The sequence below is a fragment of the Natrix helvetica genome (assembly GCF_964273705.1).
Source record: "Natrix helvetica genome assembly, chromosome: 6".
NCBI classification, from domain to species: Eukaryota; Metazoa; Chordata; class Lepidosauria; order Squamata; family Natricidae; genus Natrix; species Natrix helvetica.
The window spans coordinates 80,901,396-80,920,420 of record NC_138553.1 but is presented as its reverse complement, the minus strand read 5'-3'; the positions used below and the strand labels follow the sequence as shown (position 1 = coordinate 80,920,420).

The window sequence follows — 19,025 nt, the reverse complement described above, 5'->3', positions numbered from 1 at the left end:
CTCCTCCTTCTTCTTGCCCTTCCCCCCTCCTCCCCCTTCTCTTCTTTTCCTTCTCCTCCTCCTTCTCCTCCCCTCCTCCTCCTTGCCTTTCCTCCTCCCTCCTTCTGAAAAAAAAACTGCATTTGCCTTTTGAAAAAAAAAAGTACCTATGGCCTGCATGATCGAGCCTCTCCATAGACATTTAGCCATACCTTTTGGAGTGAACACCCTTCAAAACCTATCCTTCCATCCTTCCCACCACCGATGAAGCTTCTTGGATGACAAGCAAAACATCTTCTTCTTCTTCAAGGAAAAAAACAGTCCACTTGCCTTTGGGGCGCGGGGTGGGTGGGTGGGGAGCTGAGGTGGGATTCAGTAGGTTCTGACCAGTTCTGGAGAACCGGTAGCGGACATTTTGAGTAGTTCGGAGAAGCGGTAAATACCGCCTCTGACTGGCCCCGCCCCCATCTATTCCCTGCCTCCCGAGTCCCGGCTGATCGGGAGGGAATGGGGATTTTGCAGTATCCTTCCCCTGCCACGCCCACCAAACCCCGCCCACAGAACTGGTACTAAACATTTTTTGGAATCCCACCACTGGTGGGAAGCACCATTGAGAAGCGCCATGGCAGGAGTAACGCCGTCGTTTTCACTTTCACTTTGCTGTGTCTAGGAACTTACGGTGCTTTGCCACCTTCACCATCCCAGCCTGGTGTTCCTGATGGCTGCGGCTGTGCGTCCTCGGATGCTGGTCATGGAATTAGCCCCCAAGGGGTCTTTGGATCGGTTGCTGCAGCAGGAAAATGCAGTCCTAACCAGAACCTTACAGCACAGGATAGCTCTGCATGTGGCAGATGGCTTGAGGTAAACAAAAAACAAAAACAATGAGCCCCTTCCTTTTCCAATATGTATGTATGTGTCCATGAATATGTGTGTAAGTATCTGTATCTATATGGCCAATAGCACTAGCAGTAGCATTTAACTTATATCCCGCTTCACAGTGCTTTACAGCCCTCCCTATAAGCTGTTTACAGAGTCCGCCTAGGACGGAAGGCTGGGTCAACCTTGAGCCGGTCAGGATCGAATTCCTGGCAGTGGGCAGAATTAACTTGCAATACTCCATTCTAACCACTCTGCCACCATGGCAGTGATAGCACTAGCACTTAGACTTATATACCGCTTCACAGTGCTTTACAGCCCTCTCTAAGCAGTTTACAGAGTCAGTTTATTGCCCCCAACAATCTGGGTCCTCATTTTACTGACCTTGGAAGGAGAGGAGACTGAGTCAACCTTGAGCTGGTCAGGATCGAATTCCTGACAGTGGGCAGAATTAATCTGCAATCCTGCCTTCTAACCACTGCCCCACCAGGAAGAAGAATGATAATAATAAGAAAAGGGAATAATAGAGGGAGGGAGGGGAGGAGGAAGGAAAGGAAGGAAGGAAGGAAGAAAAAAGAAAGAGGGAGGGAGATAATAACAATAGCACTTAGACTTATATACCGCTTCACAGTGCTTTACAGCCCTCTCCTAAGCAGTTTACAGAGTCAGCCTCTTGCCCCCAACAATCTGGGTCCTCATTTTACCCACCTCGGAAGGATGGAAGGCTGAGTCAACCTTGAGCCGGTCATGATTGAACTCTTGGCAGTGGGCAGAGTCAGCCTACACTACAGCATTCTAACGACAGCGCCACTATGGCTCACGCATCATGGTAACTTGAAGACTCGTAGCCTTCAATTCCCAGAATTCATGACCGGCTGGGGAATTCTGAGAGTTGAAGTCCACAAGTCTTCCATTTGCCAAAGTTGGATCCCCCCTGCTCTAAATCTTTGGAATATAAGCAGCCATTATATCTACATGATGTTATTTCTATTCCTCTCTTGTGCATCCCTCTCTCTTTCTTTTTCATAACAGGTACCTACATTCTTCCATGATCATCTATCGCGACTTAAAGCCTCACAACGTCTTGCTCTTCACGCTTTATCCCAATTCAGCGGTCATTGCCAAGATTGCCGATTACGGCATTTCCCAATATTGTTGCCGAATGGGAATAAAAACCTCCGAAGGCACGCCAGGTATCAACAACATAGTACCTCCTACATCTAGGTAACAAGGGCTTTCCGAGGTACTCAGATGAAATTGGAAGTTGAACCAGAGGTGGGTTGCTCCTGATTCGGCCTGGATCAGGCAAACCGGTAGTGGCGGCGCCGAAGGTTCTGCCCACCCACCCAGACGCTTCTGTTCATGCGCATAAGCTTATGTGCATGCGCAGAAGTGTTACATGCACGCACGACCACGAATCCGTAGCGTAGGGATTTGCAACCCACCTCTGAGTTGAATACACATCAACAGATTCCTTGGTGTGACTCCTGATCAGAAACACAATGAGCCATTGCTCCTCCTGGCCTGGTCCTTTAATGAATTATTTAGCCCCGGCGTCCCCAACTAGAGGTGGTATTTACTTACCGTATTTTTCTGAGTATAAGATGCACCAAGATTTTGAAGAGGCAAATTTTAAAAAAAAGTTTTTGAACTCTGCAGACCCGTTTTTTGTCAAAAAAAAAAGGACATGCATAACCTTTAGGAGGCTTCCAGAGTGCTGCTGGGGGCTGGAGGCAAAAACGAGCAAAAACCGGCCCATTTTTTGCTCATTTTTGCCCTCCCCAAACGCCAGCAGCGCTCTGGAAGCCTCTTAAAGGCTATGCATGACCATTTTTGCAAAGGGGGTGGAGTTTCAGGAGGCCGAAAATGCTATATTCAGTGTATAAGATGCCCCCAGATTTTCACCCTCTTTTTTGAGGGAAAAAGGTGCGTCTTATATGCCGAAAAATATGGTACCTTCCCTACTGGTTTGCAAATGTGAGCACGTGGTTCGCTTCACTCTCACGTGCACCTCCGCGCGTGCGCTAAGTCTTTTGTGCATGTGCTTTTCGCCAAAAAAAAAAGGGCCTAAATGGGATGCCATAGAACCGGGGCGGATGGGCGGGGCTACCTGTGATTTCTGCTACCAGTTCGGTCGAACTGGTCCAAACCGGTAGAATATCACCTCTGTCCCCAACCCTTGCTCCGTGGATCATTACCATATGGCATACCAGAAACTGCTCCACGCAAACAAGCGAAGCCCCATCCATGGGATGCAGGAAGCACACAAAACCACGCCCTCTCCATTCCACAGAAAAACCTCTCTCTGTGGAAACCGGTCCCTGGTGACCAAATATTGAGGGCGATGGATTTAGCCGGTTATTTTCTTCATATTCTGATAGACTTCTATGTTAGGGCTGTATAGCAACCAAGGTCTAGATTCAGAAAGACTAATAGAACGTGTAGCTTCTTGTTCCCGTGGTGGCTTGTTGATTGTCTCTTTTGCACAGTATCAGGAGTGGTATTCAGCCGTTTCAGACCGGTTTGACCGAACCGGTAACAGAAACCGCGGGTGGCCCCGCCCACCCGCCCAGGTTCTACGGCATCCCATTTAGGCACTTTTTTTAACCAAAGCCTGAACGCAGGCATGGACTCGCACGCTCACATTTGCAAATCGGTAGGGAAGGTAAGTGAATACCAGCCCTGTAGAGTATGTAGCCGTTGTTTATGTCTCTGTGTCTGTTGATGTTACCAACATGCAAGGTTTCCCAATCACTTGGCTATATTGTGGAGAAAACAGATATTTGTTGTTATTAACTGGTCCCAACAGTTTCCTTTTTGTAATTACCTTCTGGAGAATTTATGTATCTTTCACAGCATAAATAATATTTTGATTTTCAAGGTTTATGTGTTCTGAATAGCATTTAAGATTCTTAAATTAAAACAAGAACAGCATCTGTTAAAGCAACAATGAATGATTCATGGATTTTTATATATTTTTAAAGGATTTAGAGCCCCAGAAGTTGCAAGAGGAAATGTTATTTACAATCAGCAAGCTGATGTTTATTCATTTGGCTTGCTGCTGTATGACATTTTGACAGCTGGTGGAAGAATATTAGAGGGCATAAAATTTCCTAATGAATTTGATGAATTAGCTATCCATGGAAAATTGCCAGGTATGTTCCATTTTCTTTCTGTCTGGTTATTATACACACTATACACTTGTATCTTTGTAATAATCTACCTTATTTTAGTCCCTCCAGAAAAAGTAAAAACAAAACCTAGAAATATGTGATTTCTCAGTCCTAATTTGGATATGTTTGAATTTCATTTGTTTTTTTTTAAATGAAGGCAAAAGGTTATAATGCAAAAAACTGCAAATGTGGATTGTAAGGAAAACTAGAATCTTATGCGTTAAAAATCTGTTTAATCATGTCTACTAATATTTGTAGCTCAAGGTTGAACTGCAGAGTCCTTCATGCTCTCTGAGCTTAGTGGTTTTCTTGGTGACATTTCATTACCCAACTAGAGAACATCATCAGGGCTAAACCCCAGCACTGATGAATGTTATCCAGCTGGGTAATGAAATGCCTGCAAGGAAACCTGTTGGAATTCATTGCTGGAATGTATTTCTATGCAACAACTACAGTAGTATTCAGCCAGTAGATGGCAGTGTTTACAAATTTGGATCTATGGTATATGTTTGATGCTCTTTTGTTTTAAGCAGTTTCCTGTTACAGTTAAGCAGTAAAGCACATGGTGACTGTACTCTTTCTTTGCTCTGTGGTACTATATATAAACAGAAATTTCGAACAAAACCACCAAACTCAGAGAGCACCAAGGACCCCTTAAACAGATTGTGCTTTTGCAAGACAGATGTTCGTTTCTTTAGTGCGAAAATCCAAATTTAAGCTCAGAATTATCTATTCTAGATCCTGTGAAAGAGTACGGTTGTGCCCCCTGGCCAAGATTTGAAGATTTAATTAAGAAATGTTTGAAAGAAAATCCTCAAGAAAGACCTACATCTGACCAGGTAGGTTCAGTAGAGGTCAGTAAAAGAGACACAGATGTTCCTAATGCTACTTATTTTAGGATTAGGAACTTTTGCATGCAAAAATGTTTAGCAAAAGATAGATGCTCTTAGACACTGTTGTGTTAGTCCCAGCTGATTGGGAGGAAATGCGGATTTTGCAGTAACCTTTCCCTGAAGTGGGGAGGGCATGGAGATTTTACAGTATCCTTCCCCTGCCACGCCCACCAAGCCACGCCCCACAGAACCGGTAGTAAAAAAAGATTGAATCCCACCACTGTTGTGAATGCTCCAACACGGGAAGTTTTTAAGAAGATGTTGGATAACCATTTGTCTGAAATAGTATAGAGTTTCCTGCCTAAGCAGGGTGGCGGGCTAGAAGACCTCCAAGGTCCCTTCCAACTCTGTTATTCTATTCCGTTCTAATGTGGTGTCTGCAGGTTTATGAAATGTTGAGCTCTGCAGAACTGGTTTGCTTCCTGAGACACATTCCGGTGCCCTCTCCTTTTGCGTCGGAATGCATGGTGGCTACAAACCAAAGTAACAAGAAAACCGGTATCTGGATCGGAAGTGGTGGGAGAGGTGAAGCCCGGCTGTCATTTGTCAACATAAATACCGAGGAACACACCTGTGAAGTAGGTTTCAAGGTTGACCTTCAAATCGATGCTTCGTTATGTTTTTTTTAAAAAAAATATTATATATTTTATTTATACATTTTTCTTATACAAACATACAATAGGTTGTCTCAGTTTATCTCCTTATGCCAGGGGTGTCCAAACTTGGGAACTTTAAGACTTGTGGACTTCAACTCCCAGAATTCCCCAGCCAGTTGGCTGGGGAATTCTGGGAGTTGAAGTCCACAAGTCTTAAAGTTCCCAAGTTTGGACACCCCTGCCTTATGCATAATATTTTTTTCCAATTTCTAATTTCTATCTCTATTTTCTAGCCATTAATAAAACAAATCCCATCTTTATCCTTTATTTTTAATGTCAATCTATCCATTTCTGTGCAATCTGGTCCCTTTTTTAATTACACTTTCCTCTGTGGGTATTTCCTCATTTTTCCAATGCTGTGGAAATACAAATCTTGCTGCTGTCAGGATATGCAGTATTAAGTATGTATTCCCTTTATCATATTTTTCTGGTATTATGCCTAGCAAAAATATTCCTGGCTTATAATCTTAAATGCTGTTTTATCATCTTTTCGATCCATGTATGTATTTTAGTCCAAATTGTTTTCGCTTTGGGGCATGTCCACCACATATGATAGTATACCATATTTTTCGGAGTATAAGACGCTCCAAAGGAAAACAAGAAAAAAAATCTGCTTCTGCCTCCCAGCAATTTGCCTCCTTGCAGAAAACAGCAAACAGTACAGATTATATACACTGTTTGCGGTGCATTTCTGTGCATGTGTGCTTGACCCATAGAAATAGCAAAGAACTAGAGAAATGTACATTATTGCAGTATATTAATGCCAGAAAGTTTTCTTAAATGTAGTTACGCTAACTCCTCGCAATTATTTAAATAGATCTACTCCAAACATGACTAAGTCAGGGTGTAACTCAGCTGCCTTATCTTAATATTACAACAGGATATTGTTACATTTCAGACTATACTTATGCATATGCTGTTAAAATTGATGTGGCTTTCTGGAAGTATACGTTATTCGCTTTAAAGAATGAAGCCATTGTAGTACAAAGCCGTCGTGTGCATGTTACAGTTCTTATTTCTGTTTTTATTTGTATGAATTCGCAGTCCAAAGTTTCTTCTTTTTCTCCCCTCACTCTCTTTTCCCAGGACGTTGAAGATATTAGGATACTGTGCTTGGCCTTGGTGACATTTTCTGCTGAGAAGGAGAACTGGGTGATTGCAGGGACCCAGTTAGGATCCCTCTGGGCCTTTCACACTCAAGATGGAGCACGCAGGCATCGGTTTCACATGATGACAGATTCGGTCACCTGCCTTTACTGCAGTCCCTTGCCAAAGCATAAGTATGTGTCAGGCACAAAAGACGAGGTCCCTTTGTGAAGGTTTAAATTAAATTGATTTATTGCTAAAAAACCTAGGAATCTTCCCAACTAACAGCACCTAGTTAGAGTTAGATGAGATTCCTTATCTAGAGTTAGATAAGGAATTCAAAGTGGGTTGGGCTTAGTTTGCTTGTGATTACGTAGGGATTCTAGGCTGGTTCCTCTTTTGACTCCACCCCCAAATTCTACCACTCCTTCTCCCACAAGATGGCTGAATTTAGCTTCCATTCCATACCGCACATTGCTTCAAAATGCCTTAAGGATACAGAAGTGTTGATTTTTTTTTAAGGAAATGACTTAGTTATTCATCCGTATTTAGACATTATTGTATGTTTTGAGCACCGCGTGACCGGAATTATCGCTGACTTTTGGCACAGGGCTAATTGAGGGGCAATTTTGAAGTTGAAATCAACGGTGGGTTCTTGCTGGCATTACTACCAGTTCGGTACCCAAAAATTTTTCCGTGAGTGCACAAAAACTTTGCTCGTGCCCACGCCAAACGCGCACTCTGCGTGCATGCGTGTTTGCAATTTAAAAAGGTCTGTGCATGCACACACCATTAAAAAAGGGAAAAAATTACATTTTTTTCAATGAAGATTGTTCTGTGTATGTGCAGAACAGAAAATAAAAATGGTGGCACCCAGAATGGAACTGGTACGGTCACGTGTCCGGCCGAGTTAGTACCTATTTGGGCTGAACCAGTCCAAACCGGTAGGAACCCAGCTCTGGTTGAAATATTTAGCTTGTTCTTTTGGGCTGGCAATTTCAGCTTTTCTTATCTCCTGGGTTACACATTTAACTGCATGGCTTCAATACTGCAAGTCTTATTTCATTCAATTCGTTGAGTGCATTGAATGCATTTAAATATAATGCATTTTCTCCTTCAATTTCAGCAAGTGCAAGAATGTCTTTTTGGTGGGCACAGCCAACGGTCAGCTGGCCATCTTTGAGGACCGAGCAATCAAGGTACATATTCACTACAGTCTTGCAAGAGATATGTAATTAATGGCAGACATGTTCCTAAGTGTTAATACCACTTTATAAGGCCTTGGGAAGGCCACACTTGGAATCCTGCATTCAGTTCTGGTCGCCACGATGTAAAAAAGATGCAGAGACTGTAGAAAGAGTGCAGAGAAGAGCAACCAAGAGGATTAGGAGACTGGAGACTAAAACATATGAAGAACAGTTGCAGGAACTGAGGATGTCTAGTTTAATAGAAAGAAGGACTAGGGGAGACAGGATAGCAGTCTTCCAATATCTCAGGGGTTGCCACAAAGAAGAGGGAGTCAAACTATTCTCCAAGGCACCTGAGAGTAGAACAAGAAGCAATGGGTGGAAACTAATCAAGGAGAGAAGCAACTTAGAACTGAGGAGAAACTTCCTGACAGTTAGAACAATGAATCAGTGGAACAGCTTGCCTCTAGAAGTTGTGAATGCCCCAACACTGGAAGTCTTTAAGAAGATGTTGGATAGCCATCTGTCTGAAACGGTATAGGGTTTCCAACTCTACTATTGTATTGTATTGTATTGTAATAAACTCTTCCTTTGCATTATTATAGAAAGTTTGCGCTTTCTTAAATTTTGACAGATGCCATTCAAATAATAGCAGGAAGAGAGGGAGCATTAACGCGAAACGGAATTGCATAGATGGTCCTTGAATGGGTGGTTTTATGGATTTTCAATATTGCCGTTCCCTTTTTTTTTTTTTTAATTCACTTTAAAAAAAAAGAAAATGTGGGCTGTTTTTACAATAACGTTGCCTGTCATTTAGAGACAACCAGCAAATCTTCTTGTAGGACCACCACGTCAATTTAAGTTAGACATTTTGCTTAATTTCAGAAACTTTGATATCAACATGACTTTAATAAGGTCTTAATATTACACATTCTTAGTGTTACAATAAACTCACTGGAATTATACGTCAGGCACAGCAAATATCCTGACCAGTGATGGGATTCAGCTGGTTCGCACCTATTTGGGAGAACCGGTTGTTAACTTTCTAAGCCGTTTGGAGAACCGGTTGTTGGAAGAAATCTCCTTTTGTCCCCCCCCCCCCCACTTTACAGGGCTAATCCTGTAAGGAAGGAAACAGTCCTAATCTTTACTGTCCTGCTTACAGAAACTGCCTCTCCCATTAACCCTTATTACATTGTAACAGCTAAGGCGAAGCGCCCATCGAGAGAATAAAAAAGGAAATTGGAAATAGAAGAAGATGAAAAGAATAGAAAATGTATTAAGATAGAGATAAGAATAAAATGACAATTGTTAGCATGAATACGATGAAAATAACTATAATCAATGTTATTATTGTATATATATTAGAAGATATACTAGAAGACATGTTAAAAAGGAAATGAAGAGATATAAGATTTAATTGTATAATGTACCCTGTTTGCCCAGATGATAAGCCCAGTCGGGCTTTTGAGTGCATACGCTAAAATAAACCCGCCCCGAAAATATTGCAACACAGCAGCAGCCATGAGGTGACCACGCTCGCTGCCTCCTGCACCTCAAAAATAATAAGACCTCCCCGAAAATAAGGCCAAGCGTTTATTTCGTGGGGGGTCAAAAGAAAATAAGATCCTGTCTTATTTTCAGGGAAACACGGTATTATAATTTATGGAAGAATGTTGCACAGATATCTGTGCCCAGACGATACGCTACTTAAGGAAAGATGGAATGTAGGTATTTTAAAATTTAAAAATAATGTGATTGTGCTGACGCTACGTACTACCATATATGGTGGACTTGCAAAAAAGTCAAAGCATTTTGGATAAAAATATGGTGGGTTATTCAAAAGATACTTAAAAAGAGGATAAAGTTCACCCCCCAGTTGTTTTTGTTAGGTATAATTACAGACTGTACAGTTATAGAGACTAATTTGATTTTGAACTTAACGATGGCAGCAAGATTGTTGGTGGCGCAGTACTGGAATAGGGAAGAATTGCCTACTATTTAAGAATGAACGCTAAAAGTAGCAAATCTAGCAGAGATGGCCAAAATCACAGCATATTTGAAGGACCACTCAGATGAGAAATATAAGTTGGAATGGAGAAGATGGATTGACTATATTCAAAATAAATATCGGACTAAAAAATTTCAATTAGCTTATGAGTGAAGGCACAAGGAAGGTTACAGTTTATCTAAAGTTAGTTTAACAAAAGGGGAATTAAAGCACAAGAGGAGGTAGGATGTTAAAGTTAGTTAGCTTATGTTAGCGTATGATTGTTAAATGTTTATACCCTGTATTTTGCTCTGGGAGGTTGGGGGAGGGATAGGGGTGGGGGTGGATGGAGGGAAGGGGAAGGGAAAACATTTGTAAAATTTACTGTAACTTTTAACAAAAAATAAATAAATTGAAAAATAATGAACTTTTACCCCAAAAAAAGGATCTTTGCAATCCTATTATTCTATGCTTATTTTCTTTATTTTCTTGTCTTTTCTCTGTAGGGCAAAAATGCCACACCCTTAAGGACGTTTCTCATGGGAAGTGAGAGCACTCCACTGATGTGTTTAAGTGAATCAAATTATTCCTCTGACAGAAGTACAATCTGGGGCGGCTGCGGATCCAAAATATTATCCTTGTCCAGCGATTTGTCTACCCACAAACTCATTGAGACCAAGACGAGTCAGCTGTACGTTTCTCTTGCTTATCTTTTTTTCCCTCTTCTACCCACGTTCCTAAAAATACAATTTAATTTTTATTCGCCTTGTCTGGAAAAATTGGCTGTGCAGATGACCTTGTCTGTGCATTTCCCATGGCACGTTGAGGGTTCCTAAATTTATTTCATTGCTTTGATATCGAAAAAGAGAGAGAGAGGGAGAAGGAGAGAAATGCCTAGACAAACAGAAATCAAGAAGCAGCAAAGAAGTCCTCACTTAATGATTGTAATTTGGGGCCCACAACTCGGTCATGCTGAGAATATATCTGCTGAATGTAACTCCGCATTGGTGACAGGAAGGGCCAATAAACACTCAGCTTGGTTCAGTTACCCAGACTCCACCCCGCAAGGGATTATGGGGGTCATTAAAAGGAGACAAGTTCTGTCACTAAGCAATGCGGTTGTCAAATGCAAAGATCACATCAACGTATTCCGCAGTTAGGTGAATTCCACACAGTCACAACTCCCACCTCCATGTTTGCCATTTGTAGCTTCCTGCCAGCTTCCCCAATGACTTTGCTTGACAATGGAGACCACAAATGGCAACCACCATAATTGTAAATTGGTTCCACGTGCCAGAATTGTGATTGTGTCATCCTGGGGATGCTACGATGGCAACATCCATGAGGGTTGGTCGTAATTCTCCTCCTTCAGCACCATTGTAATTTGAAATGAATTGTAAGGAGAATTACCCCCTTTTTTTTTAAATATAAGAAAGCTCCTACATTAGCAAAGAAACGCACCTCTCTGCCCCTCAGAAGAGAACTGGTTGTTAAATTATTTGAATCCCACCACTGAACATACCCATAGCAAACAAAAATCTGAGGCAAGCAATTTCCTTGAAGAATAGGTTTATTGGGTATGTCATATTGGTACAGGCTCACGGAAAACTGACTCTGAATATTCTCACAGTTTTCCACCTAATTGAAAGTGAAAATTTGTCACTTTCTCAAAACAATCATTATACTGTCCACTTGCTAGGTGACTCCAGTCCCCTCTTTCCGAGCACCTGGAGGAATGACCTTGGTTCCCATGAGAAAGTATTCTGTTTTGGCTACAACACCTCATCTATCTCTATTCATGCCTCCCTAATCCTCTTCGCTGGTGTGTCAGCACTGAAGTCTCAAAATGGCCTCATTCAGGCCAGCTTCAGGATTGACAATCAGCGTAATCAGTTTATGCATTGTAGCCTGTGTTGTAAACGCCACAATATCATTTTCTGATTTCCTTTTTCTTTGTGTGTGTGTCTCAGGTTATGTCACAAGGACTACTGCAATGCCAATATTATTTCTATAGCAGTGGACAAATTTATCTACCTGGCAAAGAAGGAGAGCTATTTTGTTGAGATTTGGGACAAAAAGACGGAGAAGCTTTGTGAACTGATTGACTGTGTGCACCTACTAAAGTGAGTATCTGATCTCCCACAGAGTCAGCAATATCTCGCGAGTGGCTGAGATAACTAGGACAAATAAATCGGTCTGATTTCCTGAACATCTGGATTCAGTCACAGTATAGCATCAACCTCATGAAGTCTTCCTCTCTCTGCTACGAATTCAAAATGGACAGTGATTAATGCATGTATGCATGTATGTATGTATGTATGTATGTGTGTGTGGAGATATATATTTATATATGTACATAGCATGTGTATGTATATATGTGTGTTATGTAGGTGTTTGGGTAGATATATATTTTCTCTAAAATAGAGAAGGCAACAGAATTTCATTTTTCATGTCAGCCACTGAGCTCACAGTAAAAAAAAGTGACAATAAAGTTATCTTATCTTATCATCTTTTATCTTATCCATCTTATCTATCTTATCTTATTATCTTATCTTATATCTTATCTTATATCATATCTTTTATCATCTTTTATCTTTTGTTATCTTTTATCTTCTTATATCTTATCTTTTATCTTATCTTATATCTTATCTCATATTTTATCCTCCTGGCAAACATATTTCTTAGCAGGTATTTTAGGGGAATTGTTTTTTATATTTAATTTTATGGGATATTTGTAGGGGTTTTAAACTATTTACTCAGCTGTACAGTTCTGTTAAACCTTTTTTATCCTCCTTCGTATCTATTTATCTATTTAATAATTTTAATTGCTTAATTTTATAGTTATTTATATGATGTATTTCCGATATGGACTGTACACCGCCCCGAGTCCCTTTCGGGAGAGGGGGCGGTCTATAAGCGCTCAGTAAATAAATAAATAAATAAATAAGTATCTTATCGTATATCTTTTATCTTTTCTTATCTTTTATCTTCTTATATCTTATCTTCTATCTTATCTTTTCTCTTGTATCTTATCTTATATCTTATCTTGTATCATATCTTATCTTTTATCTTATCTTTTATCTTAAATCTTATCTTTTTGTCTTATCTTTTATATCTTATCTCTAAGATAAGATGTAAGATAAGATATCTTAACTTGAACTGAAGTGAACTTAACTTAAGTTCCAAATGGAAGAATGTGATCTGACGGAGTTTACCACTTAACTTTTTTTATTAGTTTGTCAAAGTATAAAACACAAAGAGCGAAAAACATGAAAAATCTGACATGGTTTAGACATGACGGGGCTGTCCTGTTTTCCAGAACGGAGGTACCAGAATTGAACACAGAATCAAAACAGAAACTCGTTTACCCGGGAAGAGTGAAGAGCCTCTGCCTTCAGAAAAACACGGCATTGTGGGTTGGCACAGGGGGCGGCCACCTTTTACTACTTGACCTGTCCACGCGCCTCCCCATATGCATAATACATGATTTCTGTCGTTCGGTGAGATTCATGATGACAACCCAACTAGGTAAATCGTGAAGCGTATTGCAAAAAAACCCCACCACTCTTGGTTTTAGCATCAAGAAATTTCACTCCGTGTTTGTTGGATTTGATTTTGGCCTTTACTTTAAATAATAGGAAGAAATATTGTACACTAGCTGATAATCCAGTGTTGCCCGGGTATTTATTTATAGGGGGAAAATGTCTGGACTGAACGTAATTTCTAATGTTGGATTTTCCACTTACTAGAGCCGGGATAGCAAACCTCTGGTGCGCGTGCCACAGGTGGCACACGGAGCCATTTGTCAGGGCACGCTGAGTTCAGCATTTTTAAAAGCCATTTTTCGCCCTCCCCAGGCCCCAGAGGATTTATAGGAGCCTGGGGAGGGCGAAAAGAGCCTCCCCACTCCCCGGAGGCCCTCCAGAGGCTTCAGAAGCTTCCCTGAAGCCTCCAGAGCACAAAAAAGTTCGGGAACGGACTTCCGGTTTGCTCGTAAGGTGGTTTTTAGTCCTCCGGAGGCTTCAGGGAAGCCTCCTGAAGGTCCCTGAAGCCTCCAAAGGGCCTCCGGAGGGGTGGGGGGAGAGTCTGTTTTCACCCCAAAAAAAGCATGCAAAAATGGGGGGTCGCGCCTCTCATGCCGCATGGGCACTGGGGGGGGTCACACGTTGCATTATGGGTGCGGCACGCCCGTGCACAACCCCCCCTGCGCTCCTCTCCCCTTATGGCACGCGAGCCAAAAAAGGTTCACCATCGCTGTACTAGAGGGAGCCCCCTTGTGGAGTACTGTGAAGCCATTACTATGGCAACTCCACTGCGCTGTACAGTAGAAGCCATTTTATGGCAGTACAGTAGAAGCCATTTGAAGGCATAACAGGCTGTATCTTAACAGAACACCCCCCCAAGGGGCGTTAGGGGCATCTTACCCCTACAATATTTGTTTCCAGAGACTAAGTCATCTGTGTACTAAGTTTGGTTGAAATTGCTCAAGGTGTTCCAGAGTTATTCTGGAACACACACACACACACACACATTTATATATATAGATACAGGTAGTCCTCAACCTATGACCTCACAATTGAGCCCAAAATGTATGTTGCTGAGTGAAAAATTTGCTAAGTGTGTTTTGTCCCATTTTACAACTTTTCTTGCCACTGTTGTTCAGGGAGTTGCTAGATTAGTAGCCCGGTTGTTAAGTGAATTTGGCTTCCCCATTGACCTTGCTTGTCAGATGGTCGCAAAAGGGGATCACGTGACCCCAGGACACTGCAACCGTCATAAATGTGAGTTAGTTGTCAAGCATTGGAATGTAAATCATCTGACTCTAGGGATGAGTGTGAAAAACGGTCATAAGTCTCTTTTTTCAGTGCCGTTTGTAACTTGGAACGGTTATTAACCGAACTGTTGTAAGTTGAGGAATGCCTCTATTGGAAATGTCAGCCATGAGCAACCAAACCCATACCTGAAGAGTTTGAGCTAACTACAGACAGTACTCGACTTACAACCATTCGTTTAGTGACAGAAGAGTGAGTAAGGATCTCAGCAGCAGCAGAGGGAAGAGGCTGTTTCATATTCAGATGCAAATGGTTTGATGCGTGTTGATAACATGTTCCCAAGGAACATGGTTCAGCCAGGGATTTGGGTAAAGCAGGGGTGTCAAACTCAATTTCTTTGAAGGCCACATCAGCTGTGGTTGACCTTGGGGGGCGGGGGGAACGACTGAGTGGTGTGGCTCACTGGGTGGGCGTGGCCAGCTTGACACCACTCACCGGGTGTAGCCAGCTGGGTGGGCGTGGCCAGCTTGACACCAATCACCAGGTGTGTCCAGCTGGGTGGGCGTGGCCAGCTTGACACCACTCACCAGGTGTAGCCAGCTGGGTGGGTGTGGCCAGCTTGACACCACTCCCCAAACTGCTGGCATGTTTCCTCTTTGCATTGGGTAGATTGGGCCCAAGCGACATGGACCCACCCCACTTTCTGGTGCATGCGCCGAAACGTTTCTGTTTTGACAGGAGAGTTCCATAAAGAATAAAGGATGGTACTTTAATTTGTTTTTTCTTTTGATCGAAGGCACTCTGAGGAATGTTGTTCTGGTCTTGGGTTATAGCCATGAAGAGGAGAGTGAAGACGGACACATTAAAGGTACGTGTTAAGTCCGTTCTTCATCTGTTCCCATTCTGCAGCGGGCCACACCATTAGCGCTGGCAAGACGATCTGTAGGATGGGGGGGGGGGGGAAGACTTTTGTCATACTTGCGGTTGCTGTTGGAAGAAAAATCCATCTGATTCAGTTCCAAGCCGGGAGAAAGGCTCTGGAAAACAAAATGGAGGCTGACTGGAAAGAAGGATTCAGTTTACTGATGAGCAGAAACAGCATGTAGATCTGGGACAGCTGATAAATTAGGATTTTTATAGTTTACAGCAGGGGTGTCAAACTTGATTTCATCGAGGGTAGCATCAGGGTTGTATTTGACCTCGGAGGGGTGGGCATGGGGTTGGTGACATGGCCATGGTGTGACACAGGACTCGTATCGGGGGCATCTGTGGTGGCTAAGTGCTAAGGCAGGACTTCCCTGAGATCCTCCCTCACACTCATTATAACCAACCTTCCTTCCTTCCTTCCTTCCTTCCTTCCTTCCTTCCTTCCTTCCTTCCTTCCTTCCTTCCTTCCTTCCATTTTCATTCTCCTTTCTTCTTCCTTCCCCTCTTTCCTTATTTTTCCTTCCTTGCTCTCGTCCAATCTTTTTCTTTCCTCTTTCCCTTTCCCCTTTCCTGTCCCTTTGTTAGAAATTCTGTTTTTATAAAGCACCACAGAGAACAAGCAAAGCACAGTCACAATGTGCTTTACTGCGCAACTGTTTTAACTATAACAGGACACAGGAAACACCTTATAACAGAAGAGCATAGAGCATGTTCCATAGATCCAAACTTGTAAATACTGCCATCTACTCACTGAATACTATTGCAGTTGTTGCATAGAAATATATTCCAACGATGATTTCCAACAGTATTTGTAGGTCTTGGCCTACTTCTGTATTTTGGCTCCTGTTTTTGAAAGACAGCGAATGCAAGAACTGACAACTGTGCCCAGCATTTTTGTGTCTGTAATATCTTAGGTAATTATTTGTAAATGATTTTCTTCACAGGGATACCGTCTTCTGTGTCTATCTGGGATGTGAACCTGTCGCATGAAGTGCAAAACTTGAGAAAACATATTGTGATGAGGCAGGCCCTGGCAGAGAAGATGAAGCAGGTTTCCTTGGATTAACTTGAAGGAATTCACTAGATGTACACGAAGCCGTGGAAGTTAGTTTCGTTGAAGGATGGGCTGAAATACTTGCTAAATGCCACGTTACCACTTTGTTTCCTTTAAAATGAAACAAAAAAATATGAATTATACAGCAGTATATAATATTCCACACTAAAAGGATAAAAGTGTGACAGCGCAAATCTGGTTTCAGATGCCACTAGGTTTAAATTAATTCCCTTTGGCTACCATGTTTCCCCGAAAACAAGACAGGGTCTTATTTTCTTTTGACCCCTGAAATAAGCGCTTGGCCTTATTTTCGGGGAGGTTTTATTATTTTTGAGGTGCAGGAGGCAGCGAGCGTGGTCACCTCATGGGGAGGGGGTTATTTTAGCGCATGCGCTCAAAAGCCCAATTAGACTTATTATCCGGGGAGGTCTTATTTTTGGGGAAACAGGGTACTTTTCCTATGCTATTTATATCTTTCCGTAGGTATCATTCAATACATTTTAACTGTTTTTACATTAATTAAAATATAGAAGCTATTTAAATTCCAGGAAATTAAAGGCATCGTAAGTATAATTTTTGAAAAACACCAACACCTCTGGGCATATTTCAAAATAATTTGGACGAAATGTTTTTCAGCCCAATGTTTTTCTCTGGCTTTGTTTAGTTCATGGTTCCCCCCCCCCCCCAAGTTTCTGTCCAAGGTGCTACTGCTGCTTTAGAGATTTAACTTATTAAATTTAATAAAACGTTACCCGAATGCCAGGATTTTTTCAGGCTTGGGTGGAAGCCAGAAAAAGGAAGAGCGTTTTAATGAATTTTAGGGAAGTGCTGTGCTTACAGGAGATGTAAAAAAAATTCAAAATAAGACGAAGTGTTAGTACCACTTTATAATGCCTTGGTAAGACCACACTTGGAATATTGCACCCAGTTCTGGTCACCACAATACGAAAAAGATGCTGAAACTGTAGAAAAAGTGCAGAGAAGAGCAACAAACATGATTAGATGTCTGGAGGCCAAACTGCGTGATGAACGATTGAGGGAACGGTATATGCCTAGTCAAGCGAAAAGAAGAACGAGAGGTGACATGATAACTATTCTCTAGTATTTGAGAGGCTGTCACAGAGACGATGGGGTCATCCTCTTCTCCAAAGCACCGGAAGGCAGGACAAGAAGCAATGAGTAGAAACTCATCAAGGAGAGAAGCAAGCTGGAAACTAAGGAGAAACTTCCTAACAGTGAGAACAATCTTGGAACAACTTGCCTCCAGAAGTTGTGAAGGCTCCAACACTGGACGTTTTTAAAGAAGAAACTGGACAGCCAGTCGGTCCAGTCTCCTGCTTCTGCAAGGGGTTGGACTAGAAGACCTCCAAGGTCCCTTCTAATTCTGTTTTTCTGTATTCCTTCCCAATCGTTTTCACAGGGGGGAGGACGAATAGGTTCGCTCTTGAAATTTCACATCTGAATGCTGCATTCTCCATCCAGCTATAAAGAGAAGAGTCTCTGTGAATATATTGACTTTGGTATTATCCAGTTGTTTATAATCAATGTACAAAATTAGGCTGTGTTGTTTTTTCCCCCTAAATATAGACCTTTCCACGTTTTGCAAAAGAAATTAGGATTCCGTGACCAGCAACTTGAATCTTGGTGGCATGTTAGAAGCACCGAGATATCCAGGGGTGGCTTCAAAAATTTCAGCAACGGGTTCTCTGCCTGAGTGTCGGATGGGCGCGCCCATGGTGGGCGTGGCCTAGTTGGCCTCCTGCACCACGGCAGGAGGGGGGGCGTTTTCACCTTCCCCAGACTCTGGAGGCTTTCCTCGAGCCTCTGGGAGGGCAAAAACAGCTTCCTCCAGGCTCCAGAGGACTTCCGGAAGCTGGAAACAGACCCATTTCCGGTCCCCCGGAAGTTCCGGGAGGCCCATTTCCCCCCTCCATTAGGGCCCTGCCAAATGGAGACTCCTGGAAGGGGAGGGGAGGGTGGGCGGGGCCAGCCAGGAGTGGGATTTGGAGGTTCTCTAATCAGCCATAATGTTAGCTACGGCTTCTCCCGAACCCGGGCGAACCTGTAGAAGCCGAAACCTGGGGATATCCTCTTCTGATTTTCGCTGCTGGCAAGCTCTTTTCAACCCAGATGCTTCTGGAATCAAGGGCTGCTTTTTTCCTGAAACAAATTGGAATTATCAGGAAGAGGAAAGAAAAATGTAGAAGTGCCAATTTTTTTTATTTTATTGGCACAGCCGGAAGAATAAAGTGTGCCCACAAGACCTTCTAGACCAGTGTTTCTCAAACTTGGTGACTTTAAGTCCTGTGGACTTCAACTCCCAGAATTCCCCAGCCAGCTATGCTGGCTGGGGGATTCTGGGAGTTGAAGTCCACAGGACTTAAAGTCACCAAGTTTGAGAAACACTGGTCTAGACATTTAAATCCCCATCT

At 42.4% G+C, this 19,025-nt stretch overlaps 1 protein-coding gene across 1 annotated transcript in view; it reads left to right on the top strand.

Annotated features, from left to right (window-relative positions):
- Positions 1 to 18,134, top strand: part of LRRK2 (leucine rich repeat kinase 2) — a 67,360-nt gene extending 49,226 nt beyond the window's left edge. Inside the window, exons 36-47 of the mRNA XM_081957132.1 lie at positions 650 to 840; positions 1,888 to 2,048; positions 3,840 to 4,010; positions 4,767 to 4,867; positions 5,305 to 5,499; positions 6,664 to 6,857; positions 7,790 to 7,862; positions 10,347 to 10,531; positions 11,811 to 11,963; positions 13,160 to 13,368; positions 15,409 to 15,480; positions 16,484 to 18,134. Of these exons, the coding sequence (XP_081813258.1) occupies positions 650 to 840; positions 1,888 to 2,048; positions 3,840 to 4,010; positions 4,767 to 4,867; positions 5,305 to 5,499; positions 6,664 to 6,857; positions 7,790 to 7,862; positions 10,347 to 10,531; positions 11,811 to 11,963; positions 13,160 to 13,368; positions 15,409 to 15,480; positions 16,484 to 16,605 (1,827 nt within the window). The 3' untranslated portion in view covers positions 16,606 to 18,134. The remainder of the gene's footprint in view (positions 1 to 649; positions 841 to 1,887; positions 2,049 to 3,839; positions 4,011 to 4,766; positions 4,868 to 5,304; positions 5,500 to 6,663; positions 6,858 to 7,789; positions 7,863 to 10,346; positions 10,532 to 11,810; positions 11,964 to 13,159; positions 13,369 to 15,408; positions 15,481 to 16,483) is intronic.
- The last annotated feature ends 891 nt before the right edge of the window (positions 18,135 to 19,025 follow it).